The sequence below is a fragment of the Setaria viridis genome, chromosome 2 (genome assembly GCF_005286985.2).
Source record: "Setaria viridis chromosome 2, Setaria_viridis_v4.0, whole genome shotgun sequence".
Taxonomy (NCBI): Eukaryota; Viridiplantae; Streptophyta; class Magnoliopsida; order Poales; family Poaceae; genus Setaria; species Setaria viridis.
The window spans coordinates 30011003-30031680 of NC_048264.2; the positions used below are offsets into that span (position 1 = coordinate 30011003).

Below are 20678 nucleotides of genomic sequence, written 5' to 3' on the forward strand. Positions count from 1 at the left end.
TTTTAATGGACGGTTTGGTAAAATATCATATTATAATATGAAACAAGTTGGTATGGATAGCTTATAGGATTATCATAATCTGGGAACTTAGATAATATAATGTAGATTATAATTTGGACTTTTTATTGACCACTTGAGATTTTATAAACTTGATTATACAATCTAGGGTAAAAAAGGCCATAGTCCATGACATACAACCATTTGCGGCAGACGCAGGGGTCAGAGCACAACACGAGCTGAGTCACAACTGGGAGACACACTTGAAGCAGTAAAGTAAGCAATAAGGTACCCACATTAGGATTGGCGATGAGGACGCTACAGAGGTGGCTATCTTCTTCATTTACAATAAGGGCGGTGGCTCATTGGAACTGATCTGCAAGTGCGGAAGGATTTGATGAAATCAGGGATAAAGTGATAGGTTTGGATGGAAGTGTAGATGAAATCATAGAATTCAATAAGGTCAACCTCTCAACATCACACCACCTACACAAAAAGTGAAGACGCAACGCTTTGTTGCTGGAAGGGTAGATCGATGAACTTGAAAATGAATTCATTCACCGGTACAAGATCAAAGACATAAGTAAATATATGTGTGTGCACGCGCGGTGACCTGACTACATCTATATTGTTATTTGTAAAAAAAATACTATGAGCTAGCCCAGTTGGACCTAACAATTGAAAGGGCCAGCTCCTCCAAAAAACAGACTACACATAAAAACTACTAACTCACCCATATCTCCCTCAATAATTTTTTATGATATCCCTTTCATCTTGAATATATATTTTGCGCCACAAAATATGATGATAAAATAAGTTGATACCTTGGTCTAAATGATGTAGACAACAAATTCACTTGAAGTAAAACAAGAGCAAAATGTTAGTATAAAAAAACTAGCTACCCGCGCTATTTGCGTGGGGCACCTTGCTAGTTCCTATAACTTGCAAGCATGGAATTGTCATTCGACTAACCAAATAAAGATCATGGAGTCATTAGCTAGCTGCACCGAATATATATAGTACTAATTACGCAAGTGCGCATCGCAATTATTGGCCAATTACGCATGAAAATCTTATTGGGTGCACGCGCCGCTACACGGTTGCAGCGAATGGACACGCGTCATAGAAGGATTCGACCCACGTGCACATCCGTTCCAGGTCCTCCATCTCCTTCTCCAGACGCAGGCGGTGCCGACGAGTGATAGGAGGGCGGGGTGAAGCTGGCCACGGCGGGAGGTAGGCGGAGCGGACATCGGCGAGTCGCTGCGGGCGGCGGGGTGGAGGGGGATTAGGGTTATGGATTTGGGTTTCTGGGTTTGGGGGTTTCCATGGCCGGCGGCTTTAGAGGATGGCCCTAGTGGCGGTGGTGGGTTGTGGGCGGCGAGCTGGGCGGCGATGGCGCCGCCGGTCGGGTGGTGGAGGACCACTGGTGGGCGGTGCCGATGGCGGGGTGAGTCACGGCAGTGGTTAGGAAGGGTGGGGTGGTGTGGCGGGCGGAGCGGGCCGCAGGCGGTGGTGGGAGGCCAGCGGCGGTGGGATGGCTGAGCGCAGTGCTGTGTGTTCTTGGAAGGAAGAAAGAAGAAGAAAGAACAAGGAGGAAGAAGAACAGGGATGGAAGCTCTTCGATCGTCGCTAACTGCTCGCGACAAACGCGCGCCGAGCAGTGGCACCCAATTACGCAAGATGACTACTAATCCCCGATCACGAGTCATCAACTCATCGTCTATCCCACGTCGAGGCTGAGCTGGTGTCCACGGCCACTAAGGACTGCAAGCGGCCGGGGCACGCGAGTGTGTGATGGAGACCTTAGCTTGCCAGAATTCTCTGCCATGCCTGATTATTGTAGAGCAATAATGACGCCTCCATGTATGTATGTAATGCGCGGGTTAGTTTTCCGACCACTAATCCACCACCCATGCACACCGTGGCTGGTGCATCAGTGGCTGTTCAACCATGTTCATGTTTAATTATGCTATATCTATGCACGGTCTAAGTGCCATTTGGCACGAGGACGGAGATTCTTCTGATTATCAACGCGAAGAGAACTTGAGATGGATAGACTTGTAAACCATGCCAACTTTTGTGCCTATTAAAAGGAGATCGGCTAGGCAGTGGGAGCACGCCGCGCGCGTCGCTGGGCCGCGGAATAATTGGAGCCGAGCCGGGGCCGGGAAAGAAAGCGACACGGCGGCGGCGGCGGCAGGCTCGAGGACGGACGCCTCACGCTGTCACGCACGCCGCACGTACTCGCCAACTCGCAAGGCCGCGCGGACGGCCCCGGGGCCGGGCAATTCCGCTCGGCTCGGCAGCTCGGAACGCGAACGCGACAAAGAAAAGAAAAAGGGAGAAAAGCGAAAGCCTCGGGATCAGCGTAGTTTGCTTGGAGCATCGTCCGGTAGCGCTAGCGATGACCGTGACGACTGGCCCACCTCTGACTTTCTGCGATACGAATCTGCAAAAGCTAGTTCGCGTTTCAAATTACCTACGCCTACGCTTCGCACCAAGGAAAAAGAAAAAGGGAGGAAGGGCAATAGGGAGAATCTCACTCAGCTCAGACTCACAGGGCATGGGATGAATACGAGAGTGGTGCGCGCGCGAGGACGGGCGGGGTCGGGCCGTCGTGGGGCGGGCAACTAGCGAGAGGACGGCACCCAATGGCCAATCATTCACGGCTCACGCGGCGTGGGCGACGGCAGCGGAGATCGCGTCGTGCGTGCGGCGCTGCAGCGCCCGGGCAGCAGGTGCCAGGTGGACGCGCTCATGTGCTGCATCTCCCGTCAGCGGGGACGCGCGCTTGCCTGCGCTTGGCTCCGCGCGGGCGGATCCGCATCGAGATCGCGCGGGCGTGATCACGCGGACGCGACGCGATTCGATTCGTCCGGTCCGGGCGACGACGACACGCGTCCCGTCTCGGCGGTTCAGTCAGGTCTGCCAGACGCCACGGCAGCCTAGCCAAGCCAGCGCGGGCTGAAGCGCGCGTGCGTGGCCGATCGATTCGATTCGATTCGATTCGGACCTGCTGGAGCTGGAGTGCTGGACGTAAATCCAATCAACGGAGGCACGGGCACGCACGCACGCCGCGGCCCCACGTTCCGTCGGGCCTGGGCAGGCGTTCTCTCTAGCTGCATGCCCCGGCACCTACCCCCGGCCCGCTCGGTTGCTTATACAGACGATCCAGCACGTACGCCATGACTCCTCAGCACAGAGTTTGTTTGACTTTTGAAGCGCATACATGCATGCATGCATATTCCTCGCAAAAAATACATGTATATGACTCCCGTTCGTCACGTCTGATTGCAGATTTGGATTTACATGCACGGATGACGGATGCATACGGGCGGCTGGCCCAGGTGATGATGCCTGATCAAGAGAAGAACCCAGCCACAGCCAGCCTCCAACTTGGACTGATCGCTGATGACTGATAAGAGGCAGGGAACAGCAGCATTTAGAGAGGAGACAAATTACCACTGATCGTGCCCATCGAACACGCTCTGGGCTGGCGCGCGGACACGTGGCGGGCCCATGGTCGCCCAACTCGCGCGATCGAACTTTGGGAGCCCAGTGTTGTTGATATGGGTCGCTGATGATTTTGATCCGTATCGCGCAGAGAATGGGCCGCTCAGTTACACTGTGGGCCTCAACCGACACACGAGGAGCGCACACGCTTTTATTCATCTTTCTCCCGGGCCTTTTCCGGCGTCGGTGGTCATTAACACAGGCATTTCAGGCCTCGCCGCCTCGGGGATCGCGAAAAAGGAGGCCGCGCCCCACCAGCCCACGAGCTCCCCTGAGGGGCGCCGTACGTATGGCCCCACACATCAGCGAAAGGGCTCCACGTTCCCCGTGTGTCCTTCTCCGTCGCCGCCTAGGAGAAAAACAGCCGTCTCCCGCGCCCCCAGTTCCGTTCTCCCTGCCCTCCCCTCCCCTCCCAACGCCGGCGACCCACCGACGAACCGAGGCCAGCTCCGATGGCGGCGGCCGCGGCGAGGCGGCTGCGCGTGCTCACTCGCCGCGGCTCCCTCTCGCCGGCGCTCTCCGCGACGGCGCCGCGGTCCTCGAGAGGTTGCTCCCGAGCCGTTCGACGGAATGCCGCTGCGGGACTTGGGGTTTGACTGCTGACTGCTTCTCTTGGATTGCGTGTGCTGTTTTTTTCCAGGTCTGTGCACGCTCTCCACCACGCTGCGGTCCGGCGCCGGCGAGGACGAGATCGAGCGCATCCGCCGCGAGTTCGAGGACGCCAAGCGCAACTACCTCAGCATCCCCGCCGCCATCAAGGACATGCCCAAGATGAACCCGCAAGGTCTGGGATTTACGATTGGGCTTCCACTTTCCTAGTCGATTCGTGTTGCTCCGAGCGCCATTATATTCTCCTCAGACTTTAACATTGGTGGGGTCGGGTCGCTGATTTTCAGGCATTTACGTGAACAAGAACGTCAAGCTGGATGACCTGCAGGTCTATGGCTTCGACTACGACTACACGCTCTCGCACTACTCCGAGCACTTGCAGTGCCTCATCTACGATCTCGCCAAGAAGCACTTGGTCAATGAGGTTTGGTTGCTCTCTCTTTATCGGGTTGCACTGATGATGATCGGTGCGCTTATTGTGTCTGAGCGGTGGTGACGTTTACTGCAGTTGAAATACCCAGAGAGCTGCTTGCGGTACGAGTATGACCGCTCTTTCCCGATCAGGGGCCTTTACTATGACAGACTCAAAGGGTGCCTTCTCAAGCTTGATTTCTTCGGTTCTATTGAACCAGACGGTTGCTTCTTTGGGCGGCGGAAGGTAAGATACTCACTACATTGTCCTTTCTCCATTTCCCTCAAATGGTTGCATCCACTTTCAAACCTAGCTCAATCATACTGAGCTCTTTTTTCACACTATATTTACTTATCTTTGGGATATCCCTTTGTTAATTTGTACTCACGGGTGATCATTGTGTTTGTGATCGATTGCTGTGTACGTATTGAATTCAAAATTTTGGCCGATGTATTTAGGTAAACGTCAACAGCTGAACATATATTTACACGTGTTGACTGTTCTAGAGAATTTCTGTACTATTTTTATGCTTGTTCTTTGTCTTCTCCTACAACAATTACATTATGTAAACTATGTCTACCAGCAGCCTATGAATACAATTTCTTATCTGAATCCTTGTTAATCAGCTGAGTTTGAGTGAGATAAAAGAGCTCTATGGCACACGGCATATTGGAAGAGATCAAGCTCGCCAACTTGTTGGACTGATGGATGTCTTCTGTTTTAGTGAGGTACTTTTAAATTGATCAGAGCCTTAGTTCTATCCCCTTCTTTTCATGATGCACCTATTTACTTACAGGACAGTGACTTTCAGTGCCTTAAACTTTTGTGTGTATCTGTTCATCCTTCAAGAGCATTTAGCTGTGCATGTGTTTCTGACCTAGCACATGTGGAGTGACATTTTGCACTTATATATGAGATGTACTATCACATATTGATAGTATCATGTACTGTTTTTATTTTAAGTAATTGCTGTGACATCATATCGTGCAACTAAACTTGCATTTCCTTTGTACTTTCTTACTATGAGATGTTCACTTCTTCACAGGCATGTCTCATCGCTGATATTGTTCAACACTTTATAGATGCCAAACTGGAGTTTGATGCCTCTTACGTATATGAGGATGTAAATCAATCGATCCAGCATGTCCACAGAAGTGGTTTAATTCACAGGCAGATTCTTTCTGAGCCCCAGAAATTTCTGATAAAAAAAGTAAGCAGCACTGATTTTGCTGATTTCAATGTCTGAAGTTTCAAATATCATGATATAACCTGATTCTGCTTCTTTTCTTCTGGCATTCTTTCTGACATGTAACTCTTAAGACTGTTGCCTCATCTGTGACCTGCAGAGCCAGGTGTTTCGTTTCTTAAAGATGCTTAGAGAGAAAGGAAAAAAGTTATTTCTTCTTACCAATTCACCTTTCTACTTCGTGGATGGAGGGATGCGTTATTTGCTGGAGGTTCTTCCTAAATTTAAATCTGCTCGTATGCTTTGTCCATGCTGTTTAGCATTCAAAAGCAAGATTTTAAGCCAAAATATTTCTATCCAGTCGATGAATAACATATATACTTTTTATGTGATCTTTTTCTTACTTTCTGAGATTTGACATGAGCTCCTATCTTTTATTTTTTGTGGGTTAGTTTTTGGTTGAGAATGTGAAATCATATTTTAACTGGGCACCTGCAACTTTTTGCCCTGCCTTGTCACACATTCTTGGTACTTAAGGTGAATATTGCAAATACACAATGCAACCTTCCTTTATTTCTAGTTTTCATTAAGATTTGTTGTATTCTACTTAGGCTATTTCTTGTCTACTATTATGGGGACACATTTGTACCGTGCAAGCAACATTCTTTTTATTATCAATTTTTGTGTATTTTTGGTAATGTTCTCGACTAGTACTGTATTCTGAATAGAAAATTATCATGTCAGTATATTATGGCCAGTTAATTTTGCTCACGCACATATTCTCCACTTGACTTTTTCACAATTTGGTTGAGCAGGACCAGCATTTTGATGGAAATTCCTGGCGGGAACTTTTTGATGTTGTGATTGCGCAGGCAAATAAACCCACTTTCTATAACTCAGACCACCCATTCAGGTCCTGTGGAACATCTATGTGTTACTAAAGAAAAAAGATTAAACTTGGATCCTTCCTACTAAGATAGTGTTGTTAATGTGTTCATTTTTTTTCCTTTGCACTGATTCATTTATGTAGGTCTGTCGCTAAACTTTGAATACTAGAAGAAAGTATGTTTTAATAAGTACAGATGCATAAGGGCGTGAACTTATATTGCCACCAGTTATTGTTTCTTCTCCTGCCTTCTTCTGCACTATTATGTCTACTTTAGTTCACCATTCCTAACTATATTTGGTGGTTACTTCCAGGGTGTATGACACTCAAAAGGACACATTAGCTTTTACTGCAGTTGATAAGTTTCTGCCGGATCAAGTATACTACCACGGCTGTTTAAAATCGTTTCTGCAGATCACAAAGTGGAGAGGCCCAGAGGTTGGTTATTTTGAACCTAAAGAAAAACCGATTTCTTTGTGTTGCCCCAGTATTTTCTTTTCTGTCTGAGTAATACAACTTTCACTCTTTTTTCTCCCTTAAATGTAGTTGGTAAAACTGTTGCATAGTGGAAGCTAGCAGTCATGTATTTGCATGTTCTTTGCGCTCATCAGATGCATATTTATTATGTTTCTTGCTCATTGCCTTATTCTGGTATTACTTGTTTGAACATCCTACATATTTCTTTTTCTCGAACAAGCAAGAGATCTGCGTATCTTTGTATTAAGAGAAAACAGAGTAATCCAATACAGAGGCAACCGCATCACCTCATTAACTGAGGCTTTAACAAGTTGCAAAGATAGAATGACATGATCCGAACAACAACATAGACCAAACAGCTAAGACCTAGACCACTAAGGCCCTGTTTGTTTGATCTTTCTGGCAGCTTCTCAGCGTGAAAAGCCAGAAGCTCAAACAAACAGCGAACTTCTCGTGTAGTTTCTGGAAAGCTAGAAGCTCAAAAAAGCTGAATTTATATGGAAAGCTGAAAAAGCTCAGTTTTCTCAGCTTTTCATAGCTTTTTGAGTCCATGAAGCTAAAAACATCTTCTAAAAGCTAGTATTGGCTTTTCAGAACTAAAAAGCCATCAGCAGCTTTTCAGAAAAGCTTAAGGGGTCCTTTGGATTGAAGTAATTTTGTGGGAATACTGTTCATAGAGGAATGCTTCCTATCCTATCCTTTGGTTTGCAGGAAACGTGAATAGTATTCCATAGGAATTTACTCCTTTGCATGCTGATTCCAAAGGAATTTTAACATCCACTCAAACCTCTTGGTAAAATTCCTATGCACGAAGAACTAGAAACTCAATGTTGTTGGTGCTAGTTAATTGCTGTCCTTGTATGTGGAGCTCAATTGTTGGTGTATACTTTAGACATGTCTTATCAATTAGTGGAAAACAACAACTTCATCATGGCTAAAACTCCTTTAGGATTCCTACGTTTTTCCTGTGACCTAAAGGGTCATTCCTTCAAAATTCCTACATTTTCCAATCCTATGTTTTGCATCTACATTCCTACAATATTCCTTTGTTTTTCCTATTTCCATGTTTTTCTTTTCCTTTATTCCAAAGGAGCCCTAAAAGCTGCAGCTCAAACAAACAGGGCCTAAGACCTCTAGCACCTGTGAAACACCTGAAGCGAAACTCTTCTTTGGCATAATAACCCAAAGACCAAAGATATAGCTTTTGACTTGTCTTCACTTGCACTAAAATGTGCACTGCCAAATTATAAATTTAATAAACTTTTCATTTGAATTTCTCATCTTGGATGGATCTTTTTTTGGCAATGTATTAGGTGATATACTTTGGTGATCATCTTTTGAGTGACTTGAGAGGCCCTTCAAAAGCTGGTTGGCGAACAGCTGCTGTAATTCGAGAACTCGAGGTAGATGCTTCTCGTTTTACTTGAGACTTAATTTTACACACGTGAGACATGGCTGCATGAAATTCAAGAACCACCAAATTTAACATTTTTTCATATTTTACCTATTGACTATAATGTCTCAGTCTAAGGTTGCCTTGATCCTATTGGAGTGTTGGCACCTAAGAAGTTTTGAGCTGAGAAAAGATTATAGAGGGGGAGATGTAATGAAATGTTCAAAAAGTAATATCTTGTGCTATCTTGATCTTGAATCTGTTGGATACGCTCCTAGATAACATGAACATGCTTTTACTCTCTTTTTTTAAGACCTGAATGATTCTCTTATTATAGGTTTGTCTTGACTGTATCTGACTGTCTCACACTATTTTGTGGTACAAGATAGACCATATTACAATGATCCATGCTTGGTCACTTGCAGGATGAAATAGAAATACAGAACAGTGAGAACTACCGGTTCCAACAGGTGTGTACTGTATCATATGCTTCTCGTGTTTGTGATATGTTACTTGATTTTATGTTCCCCTTAGGCCTTAAGCTCTGTTTGTTCTTAATTGACTTTCAAAAGTACTTTTGAACAAAATTGTGCCCAGCTAAATTTGTAACAAATATTGTGACTCCAATAATGGAATTGAGAGAAGGAAACTACTCATGTTGAATATGATCAGTACTGAAATGCTGACTGGTTCAGGCGACTCACTTAGGCTGTAGGCACTTTTGCAGCTGCTATTGCTTTGTGAAGTGCAGTAGAGCACTGTGGTTGCTAAATCTTACACTCCATCCTCCTGGCTATCAGTTGTTATTGTTACCAAAAGTTGATCTAATAGATTGATGATGGCATTTACCTTTTCTATTTGCTATATACGATCTTTATTCCTCTACCACATATGCTGGTTTTTAGCCCCTGATTTTCCATCCACATAAATGCCTATCGATTTACTTTACTATATGCTGCATTGCAGGCAAAATTGAGTATAATACATGATCTACTTGGGAAAGTCCATGCAACCGTGGTTAGCACTGAGAAAGGACAAGTTTACAGAGCATTGCTTGATGAGTTGAATGCAGAAAGGCGACAATGTCAATCTGGGATGCGAGATCTGTTCAATAGCTCTTTTGGCGCAACTTTCCTTACAGACACTGGAAGGGAATCATCATTTGCCTATCACATTCATCAATATGCAGATATTTACACGAGCAAGCTTGAGAACTTCTTATCATATGCCCCTGAATCTTGGCTTCATCCACCTCATGACATAAAGATCATGCCACACAATGCGAAGGTAGTTTAAATCCTCATTGCCAGAATCTAATTTAACCTGTTTAGTTCATTCCAGTAACTGCTTCCTAGAAGCTCAAGATATAATTAGCTGGTTGCTTTACTCTTCTAAGGGGACCAAGCTAGAAATTTCACTGAAACTGAAACACTGCTTATCAGAAAATTGTCTCCACTGTGATAGTTTTTGTGTTTTTTTTTCTTGGAAACGAATGCTGATATTGCAAAATATTGAGTTAAACTAATGATTTTGGACATTGCATGTTGTAGGTCCCAGCAAGCCTGTTCAGTACCTCCTAGTTCATTCTATCCTTTTCCGTTGGAGAACCAAGCGGCAGTACCCACTATGGTTTCTGTGTGAGACTATGCGACCGGACCTTGAACTGCTGCCTTCGCTTGGTTTATGAATAAAGCACCGGATGATGCATCAATCCAGCAGACCAAGCAGCAATTTAGCAGTCATTGGCCTGGCACCCTGGCTTGCCATGGAAATGGCAGCCATGTGAGTAGGCGACTGTTTTGCCTGTATGAGGAAGCTTCTATCTGCCGCTCACAGAAGAAAAAGAAGCTTCCGTCTGAGAAGCCGTTTCCTTTTGTTCAACTTCTATTCTATGGGTATTCTTAATATGCCCAGGAAACCTGAAATCCTAACAATCTGTAATGGCTGTCAATAAGAGTTACATGCAACCCATCTTGTCTTCCAATTTTTATTCCCATTGAACAGAAAAAAAAATACTTTGGGTTCGGAACATTCTAGGGTAAATTATCAAACACCTATTCGTCCTTGTCTGCTACAGGAATGCTATCTTGATTTCCGTTGTTTCTGATCCCGGAGACTGGCTGGAGTTCCAGTTCTTGCTTGCGCGACCGTGAAGACCTAACATCACATGAGTAACAGCCATTAGGGACTAAACGCAAACAAATCCCAGCAGAGATTTCTGATAACTGAATAACAACATAAATTTCTGATAACAAATAACAGTGTTTACCTCTGACGAAAACTTGATCTTCTTGCACCAGATGGGACCGCAGCTGCAGCTGCAGAGCAACGTCCAACGTTCTCAGATTGTGGTGGTGAAGCACCCCTCTTTTTTTTCCCAGAAGTATACAAGCAAACATTAGAAAGGGATGAAAAAAACGTCAAAACGATGGATAAGCAAAAACATTAGAGAGAGAGAGAGAGAGAGAGAGAGAGAGAGAGAGAGAGAGGCACTCACATGCCGACGAACCCTTCGCTCCCTTCGCTCAACCTTCAAATCCTTAATGCATTTGAAGAGGAAATACAGGAGAGCAACGCCAAGGCATATCATTATGAGGATCTCAGCTATGATCAGCGATCCAAGCACTGAAAATATAATAGAACAGATCAAAGATGAGTTCCTCTATATTATATGGAGCAAGAATTTTAATTTTCAGCACAGGACTTTGTGTAATAAATCACCACCAATGGGAAAAGCGAAAACATAAAACAAGAATATTATGAGTTTTCATACTTACAGGGATCTATTCTTGAGTTCTTTTGTTTTGTTTTGACTAGATGAACGCTCTTTGCAGCGGATAGTGGCGTCCCCATCATCTTTGAACAGTCAGGGTAGCATCCATAGCTTCCCAGGTCGTTTACAGTGATGGATAAGGTTGTTCCATGGCTTGGACCCTGCAACAGAAACATTTCACACTTTATTCTGAAAGTACATCCTCATGAAGTGAAGAAACAACATGTTCCTATCCATGTTTTTTTGCCAATTAGCTACTTAATCAGTCACCGATTGTCCTGGAGAACATGGGCCCATTTCAAAGTATCAACTTAGCAATTCTGCTAAAAAAAGATCTATGCAAGGAATGGAGATTCTTGCAATGAACAGCTGAAATGATCCGAGAGGATTGAAGATTTACTTGGTAATGCAGCTGCTGCATTGCATTGTTGCAGTCCTGGACTGTCCCACGGAATCTGATGGCAGTTCCTTTCAGCACAAAGTGATTATCAATGTTCACATATGTCTGAAGAGGCTGCCACTGGTTAACGCCTCCTGTCTTCAGCTCCACAGTGCGAATGGTACTGGCTGGCAAGCTCAGCGTCAAAGTTCCCTCACACAGTTCTAGGGAGAACACTAACGAAAAATGGGATTTGTTTCCTGCAAAATTGGTAAAATCTATCAGTTTAGAAACAACATAGCTTTTTTTTTCTCTAACAATGCATAAAACAGGTTCCTCATTCAGCATCAACAAAATATAATACATACAACGTACCTGGGAAATTACGAATATCGGGTTCAAAAATGGAAAATTGAAATGTATCCCTGCTTTTGTCGTAGATTTGATGTCCTTTCTTTGATTCTTTCCCACCCAAGAAAATTGATCCTGGAGCTAGTATCACTGGACGGTCATTGATTGGCTCAACAAAGATCGGGATTCGAGCATCTTGTACACCATTTCTGCTCATGGCGTGTAACACTATAACATCATTTCCATAGAAGTCTTCATTTCTGCACATGGTGATATGGTTATTATAAGTGAAAAATTGGCAAGATTCTTGTAGAATCAGGGCTTGTACAAGACTAGGGAGAGTCAGATTCTTGATTAGTACCCAAGGTACTGCAAAAATTGTAGCGCTCCATTTATTGCGTCTATTGTTCCTCCCAGTATCAGGTCTTTGCCAGTTCTACCTCCCCTGCTGATTGAAAGTACATCATCTGACGACTGTTGAAGCTTCATTGGCATTACAGCAAGAAACACATTTCCAGACTGCGCTTTCACTGTAACAGATATGTTTTCTGTTATATCCGAATACACTATTTTGATTCCTGAAAATCCACTGCCAAAACATATCAATATTTAGAAAGCGAATAAAATAGGCTAAAAATTTTATGCTTAGATAAACTCAATAAAATAAATACAAGTATGCAGTACTTAGGTAGAAAACAATATGGCTTACCCAAATTGTGGGCCGATGGTATCTTCAGTAACATGCAAATTCTGGGGTAAAGATGTGAACTGAGGTGGTCTGCAGATGACAGATATGAAAACTGTTGCAGTGACGACATTGTCATGATCATCAGATATTGTGTATGAGAATGAGTCATTCCCAAAGAATCCTTCAAAAGGCGTGTAACGATACATGTGGTTGAACTGCAGGACTGATCCATGAAGTGGCTTCGGAGAAAAGGAAAAATTGTCATTAATTCAAAATGTGAAGTGATGAGGAAATAACCTAACTTGGTAATTTGTAATAGCTTGTTTTTTTTCGAACGACGCAGGAGAGTTGCGTGTCATTTCATTTAATAAAGAAAAAGTAAAAACAGACCAGAAAGGACCAGACTGAGTACAGAACCCATACACACCCTCAACTAAAAAACAAAGCTTATAGACGCACCACAGCCAAACACTAGAACATGACTAAAGATCAGGATGTGTGTATCGCCAAGCTGTAGCTAGAGACTGGCTGTGTGCGTCGCTAAGATGCACCACCAAGACAAAGAACTGACATATTTCTCCAGTCAAAGTACTCAATATAATATTGTAAAATTCAAACTGGTTGCAATAGTATATTTTTTTGGCCACGAGTTCCTTTTTTTGTAGCAGCATGTAGTAGAATTGTTCAGCAATGACATTGCAAAAACTCAGTTTAGATGGTTAGAATGTGCAGCTGCAAGGGCTGATGACAGGTTCACCGAAGTGAAGAGACTGTCCCTATGAGCTGGAGAAATTAAGAATTGCATATTTCACAGCATAAACTTACGGAAGATGAGTTGGCTATTTCGGCTTTACTTCCTGCAATGTGGTCATTTGACAGTACATCAAAGGAAACTGATTCATCCTCCCATACTGAAACAGTATCATTTTTAACATCTGAAAAGTTTTCATCTGCAAAGAGATAGAGTTCATCAGAGTTACTCGACACACGAGCAGAGAATTGGGAACGCCAAGAGGTTTCAGTACATATCAAGACAATTACTTCTCTACCAAGCTTAACAAACATATCTTGTCTGACCAATTTCTTTTTCCTTTTCGTGTTAGACTGACTAAAAATTACCTGCAAGAACATTGACTTCAAATGGGCATGGAGCTAGCTGCTTATCCTCAAATCGAACACATATGCTATATGGACTCAGGTTCCATGCAGCATAATGAGTAGTATATGATCCATCTCCATTGTCAACAAATTCTTTTGCCACAAAACTTGCAGGGATTCCGATACTTGCAGATGTTAACTGTAATAACAGTTTTGATTCGAAAGATACCACCGGGTTCATGAATGAGTCAACGAGCCGAACATCAACTTCATTTTCAACTGCCATTTTGACTCGGGGGTCAAACTTTACAACACTTGATAATGACAAATTGATGGCACCTAGAAAAAAGGAAGGTTATGATATGGGAAGTTAGAGGTCAATCTGTGTATCACGCAGACAGAAACCACCCATTAATTGGCTGTATGTGAGCTGCATGACTAGTTGGCATGTTTTAAGGTGATCGTCCTTTATTTCAAATCACTGAAGAATCTTTCATTGAGAGTTCATGAAATTTATGAATTGTTTCAATTGTCAATTGGTTTGATATTTCATTGGAATATAACCCATTCAAATTCTCATATTACACACTGCATGTGAAAAGGCTTTACCATAACAAAAATCAAGAAGTATAATCGGCATTACTGAATGATAGTGAATTCATGCATTATATGAATATGAAAAGATTGATAGACATGAGAGAGTTAACCAAACCTGGCAAAACTGTCATGGCATATGGATTTCCACCATTTAGCACTATGTTCCCACAGAGTACCCAAATTTCATATTCCCCAGCAATTTGAGGAGTATATGAAACAGTAAATTGACTTGCTTGCGCAGTTGAGTTTCCAGCAATGATCTAATAACATAATGAATTTCAGTAATCATGCTACTTTCATCTGTAGCAAATTATGCAGAAGAAAGGGTACTTACCTCCTGATGGCCAGCAGGTCCTAAATTAAAAGAACTTTCTCCTTCCATAAATGTCGTCTCTGTAGGCAAAAAGAATTTTCAGATTTAACAGAAGGCTAAACTGCTAAATGATTATAGAGCATTACCTTGTGATATCATTGGGTCTGCATAAGACGTGCTGCTTTTAGCAAAAATCTTCACTTGAAGCCTTGTGGTTTCGACTGGAGAAGGGTTGCTGTACTTATCCTCCAAGAAAACAGCGAAGGATGATGTTGAACCAGCAACAGAATGTTCCAAACCAGAACCATTTGCGAAGCTGTTTGATCTGTCGCAATATCCTGAAAGAAGCCACATATCGGAATCAGTTCCATGATCAGGAATTGATAATATTGAGAAATAATTAAGACATACTTTTAAAACTAAAAGAGTTGCATACCTACAAAAACATCAAACTTGTACACGGTATTGGAAACTCTTCGGTTCATCTTAGCATCAAAAACTGTGAGCACAAATTCTCCAGTCTGTACAACATTGAAAGATAGGAGCTGAACTCCATCAGCTACCGCTTCCATAATAAGGTTTACCGGGATGGACAAATTCGAGGCTGTGTCAACTACTTGAGCATCGAATGGATGTTTCCCTGGAACAATATTTCCAAATGTGTCCTTCTGATATATGAATATCTCCAGCTTGGAAAATACCTGCAAAGTATTGATTCCATGCTTCCAGTTGCATGTGGTTTTTTCTATGTTAAGGAGACCTGCAATATGTAAAAGTACATCACAGGATTATTGACATTTCCACCAAAAGGCACATCCGCATACATAATTAGCACATATATATCTATTCAATAGAAGGTTCACATCACTTAGTATATTTCTATTTCTGTGTCCTTTGTAATGAAAACATCACTGCTATGTACTTGCACATTAAATTGAAGCTACCTAATATTATCAGGGAAAATATCAGGGGCAGCATTAATTAGAGCAATGGATATATCTGACGAAACACATCGAAAGGAACTTTGCTGGGAGCAGACAAGACTCTGCATCAACATGGATGCACAAAGCCATTCACAAGCCAAGCCATTTCGAGTATTCAAGTATTTCTCTAACCTGGATTCACTGTCAGCTTTAGAGGCGAATCACGTAGCTCCCTGTTATCCCCATAAACATGCACCAAGAAGTCCCCGGCGACAGTTGGCACGAACTCGAGGCCGATGCGTCCATCCGCTATCCATCCATTGTAATGAAAATCCAAGAACTCAACGTCTGACCCATTGACGTAAGATCCTGTCACCCTGAAGTAGTCAGGCATGTCGTCGCCGCGCGCGATGCCGTTGCCGAAGGCGTCCCTGGGGGAGACGGACACGAACGCCCTCGACCCCGCGACGAGACGCGCGCCGTCGTCGAACGTCCACGACGCCCGGGACGCGGACGGGTGCACGGCGGCCGCGGCGACCTTGAAGTAGAGCGACGACTCGCCGACGCTGAGCCGCTCCTCGGCCACGAGCGCGACGAAGTCCCCGGCGCGCAGGGGCACGAAGGTGACGCTCCAGGCGGAGGGGTCGTCGCCGAGGTGCGCGGCGACGTCGGTGATGTAGGTGCTGTTTCCCTTCGCGCCGTTCACTGACACCCAGAAGGATAGCGACGAGCGCTGGCTGGCGGCGTCCGGGAGGTCCAGCGCCCTGACCGTGATCGTCGCGGTCTCGCCGGCGATGAACGCCGACTTGCCCTCGAGCCAGTCGAAGAGGAAGGCCGGCACGGGGCCTGCTTGCTGCGCCAGGGAGGTGGTCAGCTGCGGAATGCAGAGGAGAAGAGAAAGCGACATGGCTGAGGGCCGCGAGATCGCGGCGGGGTTGGCCATGATTCGCTTGATCTCTCCGGGACGACGAGGCCTGTCTGCGTCGTGGTGCCGGAGACGGCCGAGAAGAGAGGCGGCGGGCGGGCGGTTGTTCAGAACTTAGAAATGGCGAACACGGGCATGCCTCCGCGTGCTTGGGAAGTGGAACCGCAATGTTATATACAGATGGCCAGATGGGCCAGGCCTGCTGGGCAGCTCGAGGCCCGGCCCTAACACAGCCCAGCATGAGGGCAATAGTGCCCAGGCTGGCCCAGCCCTATGCACGGGCCTGGGCCGCAACCTCGGCACGTGGGGCCAGCCCGGGCATGGCACGGTTTTTGGCTAGCTCGACGGTCCGATACTACTATCACAATACAAGAAACCCTAGCATCTCACTCATTTCTCCCCTCCCTCACCCTGCAGCCGCCCCTCTCTTTCCCTGGCTCCCTCCCGCTCCCCCTCAGCCCCTCCATCGCCGAGCACCACCAGGCCCTTCCTTCTTCTTCGGTCGGGATCTCCGCCGACCGCCGCCACCAGGAGCCGCGCCGGCTGCCACCGCTAGGGGCAACGGCTGGGGAGCCACGCCGGCCGCCGCTACTAGGAGGCATGGCAGGCGGCCACACGGGCCTCCGCCGTGGGGACCCGCCGACCTCCACCACGAGGGCATGGTAGGCAGCCACGCCGGCCTCTGCTGCCACCGGGTGCCATGGCTAGGAGTCACGCCGCCCGTCGCCAATGGAGACACTGATGGGGATTTGTTGTTGTTGGATTTGTGTGATGTGTGTATATTTTTGTGATGGATCCATGAACTTTAGTGATTCATGTGGTGGTTTTCTTTGAATTTAGCATCTTGATTCGATTGATCCTCTCTGGTTTGTAGTGCCGGCCTCGGCACTAGCATTGTAGTCCCAGCCGGGCCATCAGGCCATAGTGCCGGGCCTGGGTAAGCAGTTCGGCACGCAGTGCTAGCCCGGCCCGGCACGAAAAAATCATCGGGCTTGATACTGCTGGGCCTAACTTGGCTGGGCTAATTTAGGCGAGTGTCGGGCTAGGGCTGAGCGGCCCATCTAGCTATATAACCGCCACCCTCAAGAAACAAAAGTTATATAACCGTCGGTGTGGCGTACAGGCAAGGAAGGCGGTTTTGTTGCAAATTTTGTGATGGAAACAGTAGCTGCAAGCATATGTTTTTGAAAAGAAGAGGACAGAAAGAGAAATTGATTGGACTTCGCTTTGCAATTTGCATCAACAATCAACTCATCAGTTCATCAAGCCTTGGACGAATAAAAAACAGTGAGCATGCATGGTTTGTACATCCATATAGTTCATCACATAGATTTATTTTGCGGATGCACAGAGAACATCAGCAAACACGTACATAGTGGTTGGTAATACAAAACCCCTTGTTCATCGTCTTATTTGCCGTGTCCAGAACCGTACCCGTAGCCGTGTCCCTCGCCGTAGCCTGAGCCTGAACCATCACCGTATCCTCTGCCCGAACCCTCGCCGTACCCTTCGCCATATCCGGAGCCTTTTCCGTGACCCGAGCCATAGCCTTCGCCGTAACCGGATCCGGATCCTTGGCCAGAGCCTTGGCCATGACCAGAGCCGTGACCTTCGCCATAGCCCGATCCTTGACCGGAGCCACTTCCTTGACCATGACCTTCACCGTACCCCTCACCGTACCCCGAGCCAGACCCTGAACCTTGTCCGTGACCCGAGCCATGACCTTCGCCATACCCGGATCCTTGGCCTTGGCCTTCACCTGCACCTTGCCCTTGACCATAACCAGACCCTGAACCTGCGCCAGAGCCTGCACCAGACCCAGCACCTGATCCCGCACCGGAGCCTGTACCCGAGCCAGCATATGATCCTGCACCAGAGCCTGCACCGGATCCCGCTGATGAGCCTGCACCTGAAGCAGCACCGGACCCGGAACCTGAGGCTGAGCCAGAGCCTGATCCTGACCCAGATGCCGAGCCAGAACCTGATCCCGACCCGGAGCCAGAGCCACTGACACCACCACCTATGCCAATGCTAATCCCGGTCCCGATCCCAATGCTTCCACCTCCGCCACCACCAAGGTCGATGCTTAAGTCCTTTCTAGAAATGCGGCCCTCGGAAGTGAGAACAAGGGCAGCTAGCATGGCGATGCCGAGCAAAATGGGCATGGTTTGGGGGCGAGACATCCTGGAATAGCCTCTAGGAAGAAGCTAGGAACACAGCTGCTCTGGTTTTGGCTTGCTACTCGGTTCAAATGTGTGTGCATGCCCATGGGCTTGGGATGGATTGGCATTTATAGAAGCCAGAACCAGAAGTGGAGCTTCACAAATAGTGCTTGGCTCATTGCTGGTGGCAGGAAATGTGTGGTGCTGTGGCCATTGGACGGCTGGATTTTGCTTCCGGTGGTGGGTCTTGTCCAGTGTAGTGGAGCGAGGACGGTGCAAAGGAATGAATGGCCTTCCACATTGAGAACATCTAAGTGATACGTTTCAATTCTCATGCATGCTACGAGAAGGAATGTAATCGTCACCGTTGAAAAGTGACGTGGGGTTTTGAGGCTAGCTCTTTCTGATGGAACAGGTCACTGGAAGATTCTGGAAGCTCTTGCTTTTTATCCTTTCAATTTTAGCTAATGGATGCATGTATGATTAGTGGAGGCTTACTTGTAAGCCTATCAAGCTAGTGCTAGTCCTGTTCTTCTGCCTACTTTGTGCTATCAACCTCAGAGTTGACGCCTCCGGATGATATCCCTTCTCCTTTGGCAGTGCCATTTTCCAATTTTTAGCAAGCTAAGACAGTATACTCGCAGCCACATATACAGGCCAGACCGCCAGAGGGTTATCAACCCACTGTTATACACACAGAGAAACCCACTTTTCTTAGTGTTGTTCTTCTTTTCATGCATCCTTTGTTATATGAACCAGTAAATGCATGTTTTTTCTTGTTCAATCATTATGACTTAGTGGTTTCTCATTCAGTGGTTCTACTTGCTGGAAAAGACTGCTGGGTTTAAGGCTTTGACCACACATTATCGTTTTGTTGAGCGGCTTATGCTTAGTTAATAGGGGCTGCAGCCCATGATCCGGTTTTGAAGGCCTATAATGAAGACTTTAGGTAATATTATATGACATATATATGCTATGAAAGGTAACAATAATATACGTGTTTCCGAGACAAATAAACAACAGTATAATAGTTTCTTCCATGGATTAGTTTTGTACAGTACTTAACACTTTACAATGGCAACCTATATTACTTTTAACGTGGGAATTAAAATATACGACCCTGTATAGCCAAAATGTACAGATGTAAAAGATTATTGGATTACTAAAATACGCAAAACACATAGTTGCCATTCTTATGCATATCCTGTAGCTAATTGTCCATATGATTATTAGAGGGCCAGGTCCTCAAGGTAACACACATATCAATGGTGCTCTTGCCCACTTCGAGATCGTGACCTTGCGCTTGATCCTGCACTGGACCCAGCATTGGAGCCTAAACTAGAACCTGCAGAAGACGAAGCACTTGATCCAGCACCCGAACTACTTGCAGAACCTGACCCAGAGCCAGAAGCTGAAGCTGAGCTTGAACCACCATTACCACCACCAGTGCTACCTAATCCAATACCAACTCCAGCACCGAGTCCAACCCCAAGACCCCCTCCTGAGCCTGAGCCCGAGCCAGAACCTGAACCTGAACCAGAAGCCGACGCTGATCCAGAACCAGATCCCGAGCCTGATCCAGAACCTGAGCCGGAGCCACTGCCACCTAAACCTATACCAACTCCAACACCAAGCCCAAGGCCCAGACCTCCTCCCGACCCTGATCCAGAGCCCGAGCCAGACCCTGACCCTGAGCCTGATCCCGAGCTACCAGAGCCAGACGAAGACGCTGAACCAGAACCGGAGCCGGAGCCGGAACCCCCGGCACCAACGCCTGCACCTACGCCGATCCCGATCCCGATCCCAAGGCCATTCCCGAGGTTGATGCCGAGGTCCTTCCGAGCAGCACGGCTCTCACCCACCGCCGCCAGCAACGACACGGCGATCGCGAGCACAATTCCTAACGGAATGGCCTTCGTGCAGACCATCGCGCCTTGTTGATCTGGACTGTGTAAAAAACAGGTTCTTATGGGCGATTGATGCAAACTTTGTC

At 46.1% G+C, this 20678-nt stretch overlaps 3 protein-coding genes across 4 annotated transcripts; 1 reads left to right on the top strand and 2 right to left on the bottom strand.

The window, feature by feature from the left end:
• The first annotated feature begins 3853 nt into the window (after nucleotides 1-3853).
• On the top strand, nucleotides 3854-10460 carry LOC117844536 (uncharacterized). Of its 2 annotated transcripts, XM_034725234.2 has the most exons (13): nucleotides 3861-4059; nucleotides 4154-4297; nucleotides 4410-4546; nucleotides 4631-4780; nucleotides 5161-5262; nucleotides 5580-5744; nucleotides 5881-5991; nucleotides 6536-6633; nucleotides 6921-7044; nucleotides 8397-8486; nucleotides 8902-8946; nucleotides 9443-9763; nucleotides 10027-10460. In XM_034725234.2, exons 1-13 carry the CDS (start codon nucleotides 3966-3968, stop codon nucleotides 10054-10056), a joined length of 1611 nt encoding a protein of 536 aa, XP_034581125.1. In that variant the 5' UTR covers nucleotides 3861-3965; the 3' UTR covers nucleotides 10057-10460. The 2 variants fall into 2 exon arrangements, with proteins under 2 accessions (XP_034581126.1, XP_034581125.1); XM_034725235.2 differs by lacking the exon at nucleotides 8397-8486 and having other exon boundaries at nucleotides 3854-4059.
• On the bottom strand, nucleotides 10434-16653 carry LOC117844535 (protein GAMETE EXPRESSED 2). The gene is made up of 15 exons (XM_034725231.2): nucleotides 15791-16653; nucleotides 15112-15435; nucleotides 14822-15013; nucleotides 14697-14755; nucleotides 14478-14622; nucleotides 13787-14104; nucleotides 13493-13617; nucleotides 12689-12906; nucleotides 12341-12568; nucleotides 12004-12239; nucleotides 11650-11888; nucleotides 11254-11410; nucleotides 10974-11101; nucleotides 10746-10843; nucleotides 10434-10633 (listed from the first exon to the last, which is right to left on the bottom strand). Exons 1-15 carry the CDS (start codon nucleotides 16539-16541, stop codon nucleotides 10531-10533), a joined length of 3321 nt encoding a protein of 1106 aa, XP_034581122.1. The 5' UTR covers nucleotides 16542-16653; the 3' UTR covers nucleotides 10434-10530.
• A 1148-nt stretch (nucleotides 16654-17801) lies between these two features.
• Nucleotides 17802-18796, bottom strand: LOC117844537 (uncharacterized). The gene has a single exon (XM_034725236.2). It carries the CDS (start codon nucleotides 18704-18706, stop codon nucleotides 17933-17935), a length of 774 nt encoding a protein of 257 aa, XP_034581127.1. The 5' UTR covers nucleotides 18707-18796; the 3' UTR covers nucleotides 17802-17932.
• Between the last annotated feature and the right edge of the window lie 1882 nt (nucleotides 18797-20678).